The sequence below is a fragment of the Mauremys reevesii genome, linkage group 17 (genome assembly GCF_016161935.1).
Source record: "Mauremys reevesii isolate NIE-2019 linkage group 17, ASM1616193v1, whole genome shotgun sequence".
In the NCBI taxonomy this organism is placed as follows: Eukaryota; Metazoa; Chordata; order Testudines; family Geoemydidae; genus Mauremys; species Mauremys reevesii.
This window is the reverse complement of record NC_052639.1, coordinates 15,974,319-15,992,391: the sequence shown is the minus strand read 5'-3', so window position 1 is coordinate 15,992,391 and position 18,073 is coordinate 15,974,319. Positions and strand designations below refer to the sequence as shown.

At 50.6% G+C, this 18,073-nt stretch overlaps 2 protein-coding genes across 6 annotated transcripts in view; both read right to left on the bottom strand.

Moving 5' to 3' along the window:
• Positions 1-1,065: 1,065 nt before the first annotated feature.
• LOC120384920 lies at positions 1,066-4,170 on the bottom strand. 3 transcript variants are annotated; one of them, XM_039504020.1, is made up of 3 exons: positions 4,035-4,170; positions 2,298-2,715; positions 1,066-1,413 (listed from the first exon to the last, which is right to left on the bottom strand). In XM_039504020.1, exons 1-3 carry the CDS (start codon positions 4,135-4,137, stop codon positions 1,158-1,160), a joined length of 777 nt encoding a protein of 258 aa, XP_039359954.1. In that variant the 5' UTR covers positions 4,138-4,170; the 3' UTR covers positions 1,066-1,157. The 3 variants fall into 3 exon arrangements, with proteins under 3 accessions (XP_039359954.1, XP_039359956.1, XP_039359955.1); XM_039504022.1 differs by having other exon boundaries at positions 1,191-1,413; positions 2,468-2,715; XM_039504021.1 differs by lacking the exon at positions 1,066-1,413 and having other exon boundaries at positions 1,431-2,715.
• Positions 3,890-18,073, bottom strand: part of LOC120384921 (maestro heat-like repeat family member 5) — a 924,418-nt gene continuing 910,234 nt past the window's right edge. Inside the window, exons 2-9 of one of the 3 annotated variants that reach the window (XR_005589164.1) lie at positions 11,089-11,215; positions 9,766-9,909; positions 9,516-9,633; positions 7,831-7,974; positions 7,291-7,467; positions 5,909-6,064; positions 4,873-4,997; positions 3,890-4,137 (exon numbers count right to left, since the gene is read on the bottom strand). Coding sequence is in view for 1 of the 3 variants with exons in the window: in XM_039504023.1 (XP_039359957.1) it covers positions 4,992-4,997; positions 5,909-6,064; positions 7,291-7,467; positions 7,831-7,974; positions 9,516-9,633; positions 9,766-9,909; positions 11,089-11,102 (759 nt within the window). In the remaining 2 variants the exon portion in view is untranslated. Of the gene's footprint in view, positions 4,138-4,664; positions 4,998-5,908; positions 6,065-7,290; positions 7,468-7,830; positions 7,975-9,515; positions 9,634-9,765; positions 9,910-11,088; positions 11,216-18,073 lie in introns of those variants that run through there. The other 2 variants (XR_005589165.1, XM_039504023.1) reach the window with 2 other exon arrangements.

The window sequence follows — 18,073 nt, the reverse complement described above, 5'->3', positions numbered from 1 at the left end:
GTTGTGTGGGCAGCCGCAGGGGAGGGGCAGGTGACTGGCAGTTGGTCGGGGAGGGGGAGCTGGGCTTTGCATGGCAGTTGGGGGGGGCAGCAGCAGGGAGGGGCAGGGGACTGGCAATTGGTCTGGGGACGTGGGAGCGGGGCTTTGCATGGCAGTTGGGGGGGGCAGCAGCAGGGGAGGGGCAGGTGACTGGCAGTTGGTCGGGGGAGGGGGGAGCTGGGCTTTGCATGGCAGTTGGGGGGGCAGCAGCAGGGGAGGGGCAGGTGACTGGCAGTTGGTCGGGGGAGGGGGGAGCTGGGCTTTGCATGGCAGTTGTGGGGGCAGCAGCAGGGGAGGGGCAGGTGACTGGCAGTTGGTCGGGGGAGAGGGGAGCTGGGCTTTGCATGGCAGTTCGGGGGGGCAGCAGCAGGGGAGGGGCAGGTGACTGGCAGTTGGTCGGGGGAGGGGGGAGCTGGGCTTTGCATGGCAGGAGGGCGGGCAGCAGGGGAGGGGCAGGTGACTGGCGGTTGGGGAGGGGGCAGCTGGGCTTTGCATGGCAGTTGGGGGCAGCAGCAGGAGGGGCAGGTGACTGGCAGTTGGTCTGGGGAGGGGGGAGCTGGGCTTTGCATGGCAGTTGTGGGGGCAGCAGCAGGGGAGGGGCAGGTGACTGGCAGTTGGTCGGGGAGGGGCAGCTGGGCTTTGCATGGCAGTTGTGGGGCAGCAGCGGGGAGGGGCAGGTGACTGGCAGTTGGTCGGGGAGGGGAGCGGGGCTTTGCATGGCAGTTCGGGGGGCAGCAGCAGGGGAGGGGCAGGTGACTGGCAGTGGGTCGGGGAGGGGGAGCTGGGCTTTGCATGGCAGTTGTGGGGCAGCAGCAGGGGAGGGGCAGGTGACTGGCAGTTGGTCGGGGAGGGGGCAGCTGGGCTTTGCATGGCAGTTGTGGGGGCAGCAGCAGGGGAGGGGCAGGTGACTGGCAGTTGGTCGGGGGAGGGGAGCTGGGCTAGGAGGGGCAGCAACTGGGACGGGGGGCCTGGGGCTGGACAGTTTCATTTGGGGATATTTGAGAGTTAGGGGAAATGGGGCAGAACCTGACTGGGTGTGTGTGTGTGTGACAGATAAATATTCAACAGTTTGAGAGCAAAGGAAAATCTGAGGGGATTTTAATCACCATATTTGATAATTAGAGACAAAAAGGGGCAAAACTGGAGATATCTTTAGTGTCAGTATTTGTGACAAAACCTGAGGTGATTTTATTTTCAAATGTGCGAATGAAAAAAAATGGCAAAAACTCTAGGTGACGACTCATGTCCAGTAATTTATAAACTGGCCCTTCCTGAAGCTGATCCAAAGAGGGGAGAATAACTGGGGGGCTGAGCCCCATTATGCTTCTCTTGGGGCACAGGTGAGGCCTGACAAGGTCCTGGAGCTTTTCTATCCTGAAAAAAAGAAACATTCTGTCGTTTGTCTGTTTCTCTCCAGCAGCCTCCAGGCAGTAGAGCCTGGTCTTCCCTGCTGCTTCTGGGGCTGGTTGGGGACCCCCACATATATCAGAAGGTTTCTCATTTGAGATGGAGGGGCTGGATCCGGAACAAGCCGATCTTTTCCCCCAGGTGTTTTGCAGTTGAATAAGCAGAAATAAAATCTGTTTGAACTGACAGAATGAAACTAACTCCCCCTCTCAGTCATGTCATGTAAGGCCACCACTGAAGAGTAAGTAGGCACCTAAAGATGCAGGTAGATGCCTCATGGGAGTTTCAAAATGTCTAAATGACTAACAACAATTAATTGTATCTGTATCAACAGGCACCTATAACTGAGGGACTTTAGTGCTGTAGGAACCCTAGCAGTGCTCAGCAGAACTGTGTCTGTCCCTGCCTCAGTTTCCCTTACCCGGTTCAGGGATGGAACCTAGATCTGTCAGTGTTTGTAACTCCAGTCCTCCAGCTGACTTAGTCTCTTCCCTTTCGGGTCTGAGAGGAGTCTGACCCCACCCAAAGTGCTGCCGGCCCCTTTAGTGGGGCCTTTGTCCCAGGGATTTAGGCCTTTGTCTCAGGGTCTCTCCTGCCCCCTTTTCCATTGCTCCCCCCCTGTACAGGTTTCTTGCCTTCTTACTTCAGCAGAGTAGAAATAAAGTAAGTTACAGCAGGAACACAAAGGCAAAGTCCACTATTCCTGTTCCTGTTCCCGCCCGGTCAGGGTTCTCAGCAGTCTCTACACCCACATCCATCCCTAGGTGGTAGGGGGATCCAGGCCCACCCTCTGCTGTGGGTCCCAGCCCAGGGAGCCGGAGTGATGCAGTCAGGGACTGTGTTTAAATCACCTCTTGCTTCCTGCCTCAAAGCCTTGTGGGTATCTCCTGCCTGGGACCTTCTCTGATCCCTTCTGGCAGAGACCTGCTTTCTGTGGGCAGGTCCCTCCAGGCCTCCTCTTCCCTGTAGCTCCCCCTGGGCTGATCCTGGCCAGAGCTGAGAGCTGCATTGCTACGAGCACCTGTATGGAGTCTACTTGGCACTCCATGATGCTTAGCAGCCGCTCTGTGCTTTGGTGCCAGCGATCCACATTCTGCTGGCAGACCCTTCTTTTACTCTCCCACCACTCCTGTGCTTTGTGATTTTCATTAAGGGACTGCTGCATTCCTTCATGCAGCATGTCCTCTCTGCTTCTATGTGGCCGCTTCCTGGTTCTTTGTAGTCTTTCGGCCATTGATAACAAGGACGGCTGGAATCTCAAGGTTGCATCTGTAAAGCCAAAATGCAACACTTAACAGAGGTAGCATTGTTCACACCAGACAGAGCAATGATTTGGGAGTACTTAAAGACAAGCACAGTCTACACAATAGCATAATTTGCCCATCCCAAAGCGAGCGCACATAACCCACAGGAGCCCCAAAATGCTGAGTAAGCACAGGGTCAAGGGGGACTGATTGTTTCACAGCTGCACTGTCCTCTGGGGTTCTGTGCCTTGGAGAGAGCCAACAGCTGCAGGGGGCCCTTCTACTGAACACTGTCCCCACATTTTCCATAGGATGAGTTCGTCCTGGAAGATCTCACTGCTGAGGGTGACCTGAGAAGCAAGGGAGGGTCTTCTTCTACAATGTGGCTTCTTCCCTGGCCCATATGCAGCTTGCCTGTGTGTAGCAATGGTCCCCCCGCCCCTCATGGCACAGTGGTGCGGACATGTTAGCCTGACTGGGACAAGGAGCACAGTAGCTCTGCCAAGGAACCTGTGCAAGCGCATTGCCCAGCTTCTGCATGAGGCCTTGGAAGAGATCACTGAGGCTGATTACCACAATGTGAGAGAGCACATCAACGCCCTATTCCGCACCTAGGCATGCATGCAGCGCTAACCCTCCTCGCCCCAAGAGCCCGCACCCAACAACTTCCTTCCCAAAACAAAAGCCGCTTACTGGGCACCTCCTCTGGTGTCTGTTCTTCCCCAAGCACCGTGTGCTTCGACCGGCTACCTTCCTCCTGGCTTCATGTATCTAGGGATGCTGGGCTGTCTCCCTCCTCAGCACCCTCACTCCCACTTTCCTCCTCCTCCTCCTGCTTTGTTGAACTGGGTTATAAATTGTCCATGGTGATCTTTGGAGTGGAGGTGGGGTCGCCCCCAAGTATTGCGTCCAGCTCTTTGTAGAAATGGCAGGTCGTGGGGGCAGCACCGGAGCAGCCGTTTGCCTCGAGGGCTTTGCAGTAGGCACTCCGCAGCTCCTTCACTTTAACCCTGCACTACACTGTGTCCCGGTCATGGCCCCTTTCCAGCATATCCCTTGATATCTGGCCAAAGGTATCGTAATTCCTACGGCTGGAGTGCAGCTGGGACTGGACAGCTTCCTCCCCCCAAACACTGATGAGTCCAGCACTTCGCCATTGCTCCATACTGGGGCTCACCTGGCATGGTCCCCTGGAACGATGTGCCGAGCACAACACACACACGTACGCGCCACACACACTTACTTTCAGGATTCTGGTGCTGTGAGAGGGAACAGAGCAGCAGTCTAGAAAAGGGCTTTGAAGGAAGCAGTTCAAAAAAGCTCAAGTGAAGTCGCTCTGCTTACCAATGAACAGGGCTGCAGAATGTCTGATTGTTGTCTGTGAGCTTTCCAGGTATTCTAAGGCGTGGAACAGGAATTTGGGGATGTGGCTCTTGTTGTTCTGCATCTAGGAAGAAAGGAGGAAGAAACGCACAATATACAAATGACATGTTCTCCCCACAGCGACTAGTCCAGGGAAGCCAAAGCATAGAGCCAGGGCATGGCAACAGCCAGTATGAGCCCATGCACCACAGCAGCACCTCTCTGGAGTTACTATTGTGTTCTCCAGAACCTCAGCTTTCATTTTCAAAGACAAACGTTTGCAGGTCTGACAGTTGTGGAGAAAAATTTCAAACATGTGAAGGGATTGTAACTCCTGCAGAAATGAACCAGCAGAGAGCCTGGAATAGAGTCCTGCCACCCCACCGAAGCGGATGGGACCTGGCTACAGGGGTCAGCTCCAGGTGGGAAAACAACCGGACCCTCTCAGGCTTGGGTCAGGGCCAGCTGCAGAGGGAGCGCAGGAGTCACAGAGTTTCTAACTCCACAGCGCCTGCAGTGCAGCGGGGGCCGCAGACAGCAGCAGCGGGGTACACAGCCGATGTGCCGACCGCACAGGCAAATGGAGCAGAATCCCCACAAGCAGGAGGCAGAGGCAGCACTGAGGCAGGTTTGCAGAGGGAAAAAGGGGTCAGATTGGAAAACAAAAACAAAAAAAGCCTCAGACCCTCTGGAAGGGACTGCCTCTGACTTCACGGGCTAACGAGAGGGGTGCAGAAAATCCCCTTGGTACTCAGGGTGTGGGGTTAGAAAGGTCTCCCTCAAGTCCCCATTCACCACTCTCAAGGCACAAGGAATTCACCTGCCAAGCACTTCCAGGCACACTTCAGGAGCTGTGTGGAGCCATCCCAGGCCATGCTGCGGAACAGCATCTTCAAATGAGCCCACCTGAGAAACACTGCGCAGCGGAAGAGAGTCAGTTCATCTCTGCAACAGAAGATGAGACCAAGAGGGTTCTGACTGAGAAAGGGACAGTCTGGGGGACATGGAACCTTCCCCGTCCCTTGTTCTCCTGGTTTTCCTGCTAGTGGAGATTCCTGTCATTAGTTGTACACAGGAGTGTGCTCAGGAGAGGGAACTGAGAATTGGCTGGAGAGAGCCAGAGCTGTCCCATCCTTTGGATGGTTTGGGGTGGTTGCCCAGGGCCCTGCGCTTTGGGGTCACAAGGCCTGGGCAGCACGGGGGCCAGCAGCAGTTCTACCGACCAGGCCCCGCTATGCTACGCCTTGCCTCACCGGCTCCCAGTGTTGCTTGTCAGAGGAGGGGGTAGGGGTTTGGGGAAAGGGGAGAAATGGGGGTGCAAAGAGACTGCATGAGAGCGTGAGTCAGCTTTTGGATCCCAAAGAGTCTGACGAAAGGGGCCTCCAGATCAGGCTTCCCTCCACATCCCAGTTGGCCCAACAAAAAAGAGGGCAATGTCTGGTGAATGCTGGGACCTGGAGAAGGTCTCTCAGGAGCTCCAGGGAAGAAGTCAAGGCAGCTGCACCCACTTTCCAGAAGGCTGGGGGGCAGATATCAGCTCCCTGAACTGAAGGGGCAGTTACAGATCTGTGCTCTCTTTTCTTTTGCTGCTTCTTGTTGTGAAACTTTGGATGCAGCAGCCCAAAGGCCTGAGGCCCGTCTTTGCAGGAGAGGGTCAGGGCTCTTTCCCAGAAGAAGGCTTTTCTTCCCAATTGTGCTGTGTGCTGTGAGAATGGATGCGGCACTGGGCTCCAGCATGGAGTGAAGCAGGGAGGAGAAGACACTGCTTGGGAAAGGGGCTCTGGCCATTAATGGAGTGGGGGCCCCAGGGGATTCTGGCTCTTTGCTCTTAAGGAAATAATGACCGTGGCACTTACCAGTGTCACACTCTCATCCTGGTCTTCAAGATCCAGCACCAACGGGAGCAAGCAGTGGATCATTTCCTGCTGCACGATGGGTTTGTCCAGGTCCTTCACACTGCTCATCAAGTTGCCAAGCAGTAAAATGGCAGCGGAGCGCACACTGCCCCTCTCCTGGCAATGACACACAGGGAGTGGGGAAGCCCGGTTAAAGCCAGGCAGGATCAGAGCATAATGCGACAGAGTCCTAATCCGCACGCTGCTCCGGATCCCCTGTGTTAACTGACTCGGCTCGCGGGAGCAGTGAGGCCACCAGGCCAGCGCCATAGACATCTTGTGCAGAACAGGGCCTGAGACACTGTGCAGGGCCGTGCAGCCCCATGGTGTCCTAGATGCAATTTCTGTTTGGAGAGCATCCTGCATCCAGTTTCACCCCAGCTGACTAGAGTCTATAGGGAGGAGGCAAATCTCTCCATGTTCTTCTCCCACCTCCACCAGCCCAGCCTGGGAAAGACACCAAACCCAACCCTATGCAATGTCGGGGGAGAGTCACTAGCCATGGGAGAGTCGGGAGTGAAGACGGGGGCAACGGGCAATTTATAGGGAGCCTCTATCCTTATCCCATTCCTGCTGCATTTGACCAGCTCCCTGGGTCCCTCCGTTCTCAGTCTGTTTTCCCCTTTCTCCACTCCCCTTCTCCACTGCCCATTCCCTTCTGTTTCCCCACCACTCCTCTGGCTCTTTCTTCCCCAGCCAAGGCTTGAGGTGATGGCTGAGTGACCTCCCAAGTCGCTGGCTGAAGATGCTTCTCTGGGCTCCCCTCCCATGGGTAATGGGGCCTGGCCCTCACTTCTGCTCCCTGGGTGATCAGGAGCAGGAAAGGGGGGAGGAGCTGCTGCCATGAGGGATGGTAGGAGGTGCTGGGGAAAGGAGAGGGGAGAGGGAGGGAAGGCTGCTGGAGACCGGTCTGGGGAAGGGGAGGAGCAGCTGCTGGAGCCTTACAGGGAGGTGCTGCTACAAAACACAGCACTTCTTTTGCTCTTCAGTGCCCCTGAGAGCTGGGCCATTCCTGACCCACCACTTTCCTGCTGGGAATCTCCACCTCTTTGGGGGCCTGTGTTCTCCAGACAGCTGGTCATATGCCCAGAGCCAGGCTCCTCTCCCCATCGCCAGGCGGCAGCAGGGGCTGGGAGCATGGCGCTGAGGCTGAGGTTTGCGGAGAAGAGCTCTGACAGGGAGGTGGCTGAGAAGAGATTCCCCACCCATGGTGGGGGCACTCCTTGGAGGCTTCATGACAGGGCTGAGGGGCAGGAGGCAAGGGGATGGGGAGAGAGAGACACAAGGACATCAGAGACAGGCGGAGGAGGGGAATGGGGTTCTCCTGTGTTTCCCAGCCTTACGTCATCAATGAAGGGGTGAAGGCTGATTGCAATGTCCTGGGAGATGGAGCCAAGCCCCTCCCTGTCGAGGAGGTAGATGATATCTCCAGCTTTATATATGGCCCCCATGACACGCCCTCCATCCCTGTCACAGGACATGTCCATGATCGCCGGCAGCTGGGCCCATAACAATTGCACCTGCAGGAAAGAAGGCAGCTCATTACTATGCTGGGCAACAGCCTGGGGCATATGCTGGATGACCCCACTCCAACCTATGAGAAACCACGGGACACAAAGTCATTCTCCTGTCACTCTGTGCCAGCTGCTCACTGTAACCTTTGTCTTTGCTCACCCGCCTCCCCCATTGCATCACATCTGCAATCAGGGGTCAGCTCACGGGAGCAGGGACCACGTCGTGCATTGATTTGCTCAGTAAAGCACCTCCAACATTCGAGTGCTGTGTGTTAAACAACAAGGCTTGGGTGGGGATCTCGCTCTCATTTCTGAGCGATTCAATAGACATCGGCTTCCTCGGTCCCCCGGGCAATCCACGCTTCTCACCCTTTCTGGCTGGAGCACAATACTGCCAAGGCCTCGCAGACTGAGCCGACGTACAATGGGATTTTTGTCTTGGGTCCATTCCATGAGCTGCGCCGGGAGCTCTGATTTTGTCAGTATTGTCTCAATGGAAGGACTCTGGAGAAACTGGAAAGAGCCAAATCAACATCGGGTTGAGGAGCAGAGGTCTTCCTGTGGGGTCTGTTCCCTGGACACTCATCTTTACCAAATGGCCACTTACTCCCATACAACATCTCCGGTGTGTAGGGAGCCAGTTGCTGCTCTTTCAGTTGGTTCATTCCCAGAAGTTAGACTAGGAGTAGGGGTGGCAAAGTTTGCAGATGATAATAAACTGCTCAAGATAGTTAAGACCAAAGCAGACTGTGAAGAATTTTAAAAAGATCTCACAAAACTAAGTGATTGGGCAACAAAATGGCAAATGAAATTTAATGTGGAGAAATGTAAAGTAATGCACATTGGAAAAAATAACCCCAACTATACATACAATATGATGGGGGCTAATTTAGCTACAACAAATCAGGAAAAAGATCTTGGAGTCATCGTGGATAGTTCTCTGAAGACGTCCACGCAGTGTGCAGAGGTGGTCAAAAAAGCAAACAGGATGTTAGGAATCATTAAAAAGGGGATAGAGAATAAGACAGCGAATATATTATTGCCCTTATATAAATCCATGGTACGCCCACATCTTGAATACTGCGTACAGATGTGGTCGCCTCATCTCAAAAAAGATATACTGGCACTAGCAAAGGTTCAGAGAAGGGCAACTAAAATGATTAGGGGTTTGGAGAGGGTCCCATATGAGGAGAGATTAAAGAGGCTAGGAGTTTTCAGCTTGAAAAAGATATGATAGAGGTATATAAAATTATGAGTGATGTGGAGAAAGTGGATAACTTTTCCTTATCTACTTATTCCCACAATAAGAGAACTAGGGGTCACCAAATGAAATTGATGGGCAGCAGGTTTAAAACAAAGAAAAGGAAGTTCTTCTTCACACAGCGCACAGTCAACTTGTGGAACTCCTTACCTGAGGAGGTTGTGAAGGCTAGGACTAGAACAGGGTTTAAGAGAGAACTGGATAAATTAATGGAGGTTAAGCCCATTAATGGCTATTAGCCACGATGGGTAAAGAATGGTGTCCCTAGTCTCTGTTTGTCAGAGGGTGGAGATGGATGGCAGGAGAGAGATCACTTGATCATTAACTGTTAGGTTCACTCCCCCTGGGGCACCTGGCATTGGCCACTGTCGGTAGACAGGATACTGGGCTAGATGGACCTTTGGTCTGACCCAGTACGGCCATTTTAATGTTCTTATGCGCAAGTCACAAATAAACCCCAGGGAAAGGGGAATCTCCAGGCCCCATTGAGTGCCATGGAGAAACCCCTGCCCTGTGGCAGAAGAAAAGCAGAACCCCAGGGAAAGGTGAGGAGAGAAGCATGGCCTTGGGGCACCGGAAAAACATCTCCTCTTGTCACATGATCCCATCTAGGCACATCCAGCCAGGAGCGATCTCACCCTGTCTCTCCCTCCCTCTCTTTGCCGTGCCCCACGACCATCCATGTGTGGAGAGGAGCTAGCTGGCTGTAGGCTGCTGACAATGTGCCCAGAGCTTACTGGCCTGAGCTGCTCTCCAGAAAGCCCACTTGTGCCTGTCAAGTAAAGAATCTCACCTCAGTGCAGAAAGTCATGGCGATATTTCTCTGCTCCTCCTCCTTCTCCCTTTGAACAGTGGTGACGGCCTCTCTGAAGACGGCAGGGAGCTGAGGGTTCTCAAACTCGATCATGGCTCTGGAACATGGAGCAGAAAGTCCCTTGTGGTTATCAAGCGGGGGGAGAGAGAGAGTGTTCCTTTCTAGTTGCTGGGCTGAGATGGCAGCCTGGAACAGAGGAACATTTCACATGGAAACTTTGGGCTCCTACCTTGCAATCACGCCAACACCTTGTGAGTAGTAATATCGTGAGGCTATCATGTCCCAGCCCTGCTGAAATTGGATGCTGGCAAATTCCTTCCAGTATCCGGGCATGGAGAAAAGAGTCTTCACAGCCTCCACTGACTGTTTCGTGCTAACGACAAAAAAATACCAGTGTCAGGCAATGAGATCAGCCCCAAGCATGGCAAAGCTGCACACGCCCTGGCACACACAGCATGGACAGCAGGAGCTAGCCTCCCCGAGGATAGATCCAGTGTGATATCATGGTGCTCCCCTGCCCAATGGGCCCTGTCAACACTGCAGTTTCAATGAGTTTGTAACCAGTTAGTGACACTGTAACTTCTTAAGATGGTTGGTGTTATCACTCAATGCGGTTGAATACTTGATTCTTTACTGTGGCAGGTAACAGGCATGTGGGGCCAGATCCTTAGTTGGTGTAAGCGAGCAAAGCTGTGTCAGTTTACACCACCTGAGGTGTCTTCTGGCGCTCTTTTCCCCATGTAGATGGAGGCCCTTAACTGTACCCACAGATCCAGTTGAACTGGTCCCCCTTCCTCCTGTCTACCTGTGATGCTGACATCCTGCGGTGCCTGGCCCCATGTGCTGCTGGTGTGGTTTTGTCTGCGTTCTGGGACAAAGGCCCACAGATTTGCACAGCAGGCCCTGATAAAAGCACTGACACTTGGTGGGAGAGGGATAGCTCAGTGGTTTGAGCATTGGCCTGTTAAACCCAGGGTTGTGAGTTCAATCCTTGAGGAGGCCATTTAGGGATCTGGGGCAAAAATCTGTCTGGGGATTGGTCCTGCTTTGAGCAGGGGGTTGGACTAGATGACCTCCTGAGGTCCCTTCCAACTCTGATATTCTATGACTCTATAGAGTTAGGTCAACGCAAGGCCGCTCACCCTGCATCACCCTAACTATGGAATTTCCTTCCTGTAGGCAGAACTGCCCCTTGGTGCCAAATTAATAACTCCACCTCCACAAGTGGCAGAGAGTCCAGGTCGATGCAGTTACGTCGATTCAGTGTCAGTGTAGACAACGTCACGTACGTCAACTGGCTTTTAGGAGCCTTCCCACAATGCCCCACTCTGACCGTACAATCGAGACAAGCACTTCTGGTGAGGACGTGCACTGCTGAAAGTGCAGACACAAACAAGGGATGGAATTGCTGTGGCGGCTGTATGCCGAGGTAACGCAGGTCGGCTTCACTGTGGCCTGAAGCTAAGAAGGGGTGAAGCTCCCACACACACACAGATGCACCATCCTCCCTGCGGTGGCGGGTTCTCAAAGTGACATCTCAAATCTCACTTACAGCCAGAGACACATTGCTGCTCTTCTCCTCCCGGCGTCTCTGCTGGAGCTTGTCCAGCAGCTGCTGCAGCACCTCCCTGGGGAGCTGTGGTTCTTCCCCCAGGGCCTTCCACAGCTCAATGGCACATCTGCAGATTCTGAAAGAGAAGTGAGACCTTCCCTGCTTGGCCACCTCTTGCCCTCCCCAGGGAGAGGCTTGGAAAACGGGCAGGAAAGGCGTCTGTGAGAGGAGACACCGATTGGTGCAGGGAGGCTGAGGCAGGGCAAGTCCCGTCAGAGAAGGTTGTATTTATTCCTTTCCCCTAATGGGTTGTTGTTCCTGAAGCTAGCACCGCTGTTTCCAGGACAGTGACCATGATCTGACCACCGAGTGACCAGCACAGTGTGACCACCAGACTGTGCAACATTCTGCTCTGTTACGCTAGGCTCAGTCCCGAGGAACTTGCCTGACCTCAGTGCAGTTCCTCTGGCTATTTGGGGGTGTAACTGAGACCCAGCATTTGGCCAAGTGTCTCTTAGCAGCTGAATCCTACTGCAGTGTGGTGGACGGGTCAGACACTGACTCAGAACATGCCCTGATAGGAGAGGGTTCAGGGGAGATTGTACTGCCCAGTGTGACAGAGCTGGAAGGAAACTAGTACTGAAATCCCCCTCCTCTCTTCTCTCCATTCTTGCTGATCTAACCGCTCCTGGTCCCCAGGCATCCGCACAGGAAGACTGCAGACAGATCCAAAAGGCTTCCAGTCATTTAACTTCCAAGTTTGGTGAGGAAGGTCGGACATGGTGGTCAAGCCCTGGGGACACTGAGAACTAGGTTGGACAAACCAAGAGCAAATGGCCTGGATTTAAGGTCTTCAGGAAGCTTGACTGAAATTCTGTGCCAACGCTGCCGAGTTTCTATAGCTTCTGAGCACAGACCCTGGAAAGCACTGGGGCTGCTTCAAGGAATTCAAACCTGAAAGGTTTACAAATCAAACACTCAAATCAATATGAAAACCAACACTGTATTCCTCTGGTAATGGAACTGGGTAAGAAATTCAGTTTCTTCCATGCTGCTCTTCAATTCTCTCTCCCATGTGACACAGATTTGTCTATGGTCAGTGCAGAACTGCATTGCAGAGGATGCTGAGGAAAGCCAGAGTTTTGACCTCGGGCGAGGGTCCAGTTGGGTTTCACGGCCCCTAGGCACATGGGAACTGTGTTATAAACACCTCAGCTGGATGACTCTGCAAAGCGATTGGCAATAACCAGCAGGACTCAGAGTTCACAACACATTGAGATGAAAAGAGGCACTCACCCCTCTCAGAGCTGTTCTTGCCGGCTGTCTGCACACTCAGGCAGGCTGCACTGCATTTACGCTCTGGTCATGTGTGGATCATTTATTTATTTAGCAACAATTAGGGCTGGAACTTTCTGTCTGAAGAGATTTACCTCTGCTGCGCAGCGCCATAAGGATGAGTGTGTTTTTTCACCACTTCCTCAGCCATGGAATAACTAGGGATCTGACTGCAGGTAACAATCCTGCACTGGTCCCCAGCGGACGGACAGATGGACCTCATGGACCTTTTCCATCTCTGCCTTCTCTCACACAATAGGGAGCAGCCAGACCTCATGACCCAGGGATGTGGAGTGAGCCCCAAAGTCATTTATTGGCCCTGTACTGGATGGGAGAGGAAGTGGGGTGACCCATAGCAATCAGGACAGTGCTGGACTTCCCCAGAAAACTGGCACATTTCCATCCTGGGGAGTGCAGGAGGAGGGTTGGCTCCTCAGTGGCTGGGCCTGGGCATCTCCTCTTGGTGAGCCTGGACAGCTCTCTGCACAGCAGGAAACTCCCTCCAGCTGTGTGAGCCCGACGGACCCTTCCCGGACTGTGGCCTGTCGGTAGGAGCAGGAAGAGAAATAATGGCCTGAGGTGATAACAGAGCAGCAGACGGGACGGAGGACAGGGCTGGGGGGATGCAGGGACAGGACGGAAGGGACGAAGGGGGCAGGGACGGATGGAGACGGGACGGGACAGAGGACAGGGCTGGGCGGATGCAGGGACGGGACGGAGGGGATGAAGGGGACAGGGACGGATGGAGACAGGGGACGGGACGGAGGACAGGGCTGGAGGGACGCAGGGACGGGACCGAGGGGACGAAGGGGGCAGGGACGGATGGAGACGGGACGGGACAGAGGACAGGGCTGGGGGGATGCAGGGACGGGACCGAGGGGACGAAGGGGGCAGGGACGGATGGAGAGAGGGGACAGGACAGAGGACAGGGCTGGGGGGATGCAGGGATGGGGCGGAGGGGACGAAGGGGGCAGGGACGGATGGAGACAGGGGACGGGACAGAGGACAGGGCTGGGGGGACGCAGGGAAGGGAGTGAAGGATGGAGGGAGCCGGAGGGTGACCAGATCGCAAGCGTGAACTATCAGGCCACGTTGGTGGAGCTGGGGGGGAGACAGACAGACACAGGTGCGCAGCCCCGTTGGGAGCCAGAGGCACACTGGTCCGCCTGGCCGTGTGCTACCAGCGTGCCCTTTCCTATTGGGGTGCGCCCATGCTGTGCCACAGAGCTCCCCTGCCCAGCACCCCCCTACAACTCTTCCACCACAAATGCACAGTGCTGTGCACACACACCTCGCCCAGCACACCCCTGCCCACAGCCCCACCACAGCTGCCCAGCACCCCACACAGAAACCCCCACTCTCTAGTTTCCCAATACACACAGATTTCCCCTCCCTTCCTTCCTCCTTCCCAGTGCCCTTCCCCACAGCCCCACACCATAACTGCACAATGCCCCACACAGACCCGCAGTGCCCTGACACACACAGATCTCCCCCATAGCCCAGCACCCTGTTTTTCACTCTTGTTTTTTCAAGACCCAAAGGGAGAAATCCTCCCTCCTCCTACTCCATGGGTGGAGGGTAGCGGTGATTGAGCTTCTCTATGAATAGCTCCAGTGCCTGATTCTGCTTGAACTTACTTTTCCTGAAAGAGGCACCATTTTTCTCAGTTTTACCGTCACCCCTGGGGTTCTGAATAACAGCAGTGAAACTGACCAAAGCTGCTAGTGCTTGGCAGCATTGTGAGGCGGAATAGAAGCTCTGGAACTGCCAGTTTGCAGACTCAGGAAGACAGGTCTGCACTGGTTTACATTTGGAAGGTTATCTTCAGATAATGAAAGCTGGGCATGTGCTTTCTTCAATCCCTGACAATGCATGGCAGAGAATACAATTATTAAAGAAAAACAGTTTTAGCCCCTTTTTGCACAGTTACCTGCACTTATACAGGTTGCAACCTGATATTCCTTGCACAATCTACAAGTTTGGGTGCATCTGTAATGCCCTAATTGTATTACCGTTGCACCGTGATTTTGCTTGGTTCTTTTTAACCAAGGTGAAGTATTCCTAGTAAATAGGTGAAACATTTGGATTTGTAACAGTAATGTAAATACTGTGATAAATTCAGTGCCCCTGGCTTCCCATGGTTCCACAATCATAGAAATGGCACTGGAATTTACTTTTATCTTCAGAATTCTTCCCCTCCTCCGCAGATCACCATAAGAACTTCAGGAAGGGCATTTGAAATAACACATAAAAGTGATTCCATGCACAAGTATGGAGTGTTTTCTGTTTCTCTGGAATTTGGCAGTCTATGGTGCTTAATATGGGCATATATGTTTGATTACTATAGAAATTTTTCAGATCCTGTAAAAAAAAGTCTGTCTTCGCAGAATCCTCTCATCATTGGTACAGAAAGTGAAACAGAAGTGCTGCAGTATTTTAGGGTTTCTGGATTTGTTTTTCTCCAGGAAACAATTTTGGTGCTTTTATTATGCCAGATAATTACAAAAAATGTACTATCTTAAAAATACTGGTGATTGGCAGCAGTAGCCCTGGAAATGAAAATGGGTGAGATTTTCAAAAGAGAGTAAGTGATTTAGGAACATAAGTCTCATTAACTTTTAATGGGACTGGCATTTCTAAGTCATGCAGTTTTCAATGTCTCACCCATCATGTAAAATAGGGCTTGAATTTTCTATGATTTAGTTGACCACTGGCATGTACTTTCAGTATTTTCAAAAAGCATATACCAAATGGTAAATTAGAACATGCTGTAGCATGGTTAGTGCTGAATTATCAGAGAAGTAGTTTCAAAACTTCCAATTTTTTATGCAGTATGTAGCTATTTATTTGTTCTAAAATCCATACTCTTACTGGCAGACTATTCTCAGACCTTGTAACCTTGTATGACTCTTACATAAACAAAGTTGTAGCTTCTAGTAGAGACTTAACTGATTTGCTCCGCTCTTTGTGTTATAGAGGAAAATCTTGTTCTCAGATGCCGATTCTTGAAATGATGAGGGTTTGTCGATCCCATCAATCACCTTCTTTCAAGGCCGGATCAGATATTCAAACAAGGTTATGAACCTCCTTACTTGTACAGTCATAATTCCAAAACAGGTCGATCAAGAGGAGTTAAGTCCCTGCCCTGTATAATTTATAAACATGAAGCTGAGTAACCTTGGATGACTAAATTAAACTCTAAAATAATAATGAAAAGCTTAGCTTTATTTTAGTAAACTGGTATTACAAGTTTCATGACATAAATGTTAATTATCAATATCTTTGGCACTAGAAAATGGATTTTTCTCTGCACAAAGTCCATTTCTTGGCAGAGGATACATTGGGAACTATCAATATAAAAAGGATTAATGTGGAGACATGAAGAATAATAAAACATTAAGGATGTTATCTAACTATTTCAAATAGAGAGAAAGAGGTACATGTCTACCTATAATATGAGTTTTAGGATCAGCGGGCTCAGTTGTTTACAGATTCTGAATGATGCTTTGTTTTGATTCTTGTGAAAGCTTCCTTATTTATTTTCGTGGCCCAGGGTTGTCTCCTGGTTTCCTGTTTATATATTATATAATAAGCATGTTAATCAAGGGTGATCATGTTAGGTTCTTTTCATCCATGGTTTAAAACAATTAGAGAAACTCTTTCTTTTCCCCCCCTTAGCTTAGTCTGCAGAAAAATTCACAAGATGAAATAAGCTCTGTGTGGGTTTTTCCCATGTAGAGCAGTGAAATTGTCCTATTTGTTTTTCTATTTCATATTTCTGTACATGTTAATTTATTTTTATTCCTAAACCATTCCATAAGTTCCTATGTTTAAATATAATTTGAAAGTCAGAGTCACTCTAGGCAAAAATTAGAATTAAATTCTTTATTAGAAGTACATCATTAAGCATAAAGAATGAGGAGTACTTGTGGCACCTTAGAGACTAACAAATTTAATAGCTCTGTAAAGGCAAAAAGGGAAAGGGCATGGGTGGAAATGAAAAAGTGCAGGCATTTGAAGAGGGATTTCACTGGAGAGAGGATGAGGCTTGGAGATGGTAGCACACATTTAAAAAAAATTCATATTGCTTGTATTTCAGGCAAAGATTAGGCATTTATTTACCTTTAAAATACATTTTTAACTGGATTTTCAAAACAGTTGCTCTCAGAAACCACTGTGTAACTTAACCAACTTAATTTAATTGTCTAGTAATTGATAGAATTAGAAACCACAGATATTAAGAAAGATTACACCAGAGGTTATCAAGGTAATTCACTGGACTGCATTTCTGGCATCTTTTGGATGATGCTGCAGAATATTTGGGGCACGGGACCATTGTTTTGTTAGACAGTGCCTAGAACAATGAGGCCCCGAACCCTGATTGGTACAAAACATAATAGAAAGAACTGGGTGGAAATTGCTGAAGGCCCGATCTTGCTCTAATTGAAGTCAATGGAAAAAATTCCATTGATTTCAATGGTGTAGAATTGAACCACAAAGGAGGCAGTTGGGGGAGGGATACCGCTGGGATAGGTTTACAGAAGGACAAGTGGCATTTGGGACTTCAGACACCTTGCAGAGCCAGAATGAAGTGACATACACAGAAGCAAAGACAGAGGGGTGGTTGGTGAAGCTGTTAACAGCTGGGAGGTCCAGATATGTGAGCCACACTCAACAAAGTGAACATGTACAAGCACCGGGGCCAGAGTTTATTGTTTCCTGGATACTTTAAACAGGATCATTACATGCTGAAATAGATGAGTATTGCTAGAGTTATGAAGGCAAAATTGTCCTGTTAGATTGCACCTGGGGAAATCTGGGTTTTGTTTTATCTGTTGGTTTTATGGTTACTGTATATTTTGTTCCTGTCCTCTTTATAAAGTGCTGCTGATTTTTTTATATTGTTCCTTATTCATTTGATGCCAGGGCCTTATTATATCCCGTTGTTGTTTTTAGGCTACTCTTGTGGAGTATGAAATATAATTAAAAGGCCACATTTTCAAAGGATCCTCCTCTATTCAGGCGTGTAGAAGTTTTCATGCAAATAGCAGCATGTGCATGTTTCAGGTAACAGCAGATGCATGCACAGGTGATAGATTCAGACTTGCAGTGCTCAGAAAGTGTGCATACAGATATTTGCATGGATTTAAATAGAGGCCACTTTTTGAAAACGTGTCAAAAAATATCAGTAAGTTAGGCCACCTTATAACTAGGTTATATTTAAATAGCTACATAAGTGGGATCAGGGAGATCTACTTTGTCCTGAGCTGTTACAATTGAAAAGTGCTGGGTCACTTTAATAATTTCAAACCCCTATAAAGAACCCCTTGTTATGGCAGGAGTCTTGTAGGTGATGTATGTGATGATGAATATGCCAGAAAAATACCAAGATATCGTGTGTAATTGAGCAAAACCCCAGGTTTAATGGAATTGAAAAGTACTTGTGTCACAGATGTAGGCAATTACTGTTCATAAAGGCACCTGCAACTTGAAAATCATTTCAATCAGAAAATGCTGCATCTACTATTGTTACAATTAGCCACGGAGGTTGCTGTCACTGAAAGGGATTAATGAAAAAATAACATTTTCATCTCTTGTTTTCATTTGTTTGCTGTGTGCATTTGGCAGGTCTCTGTGTAATAGTCCTTGT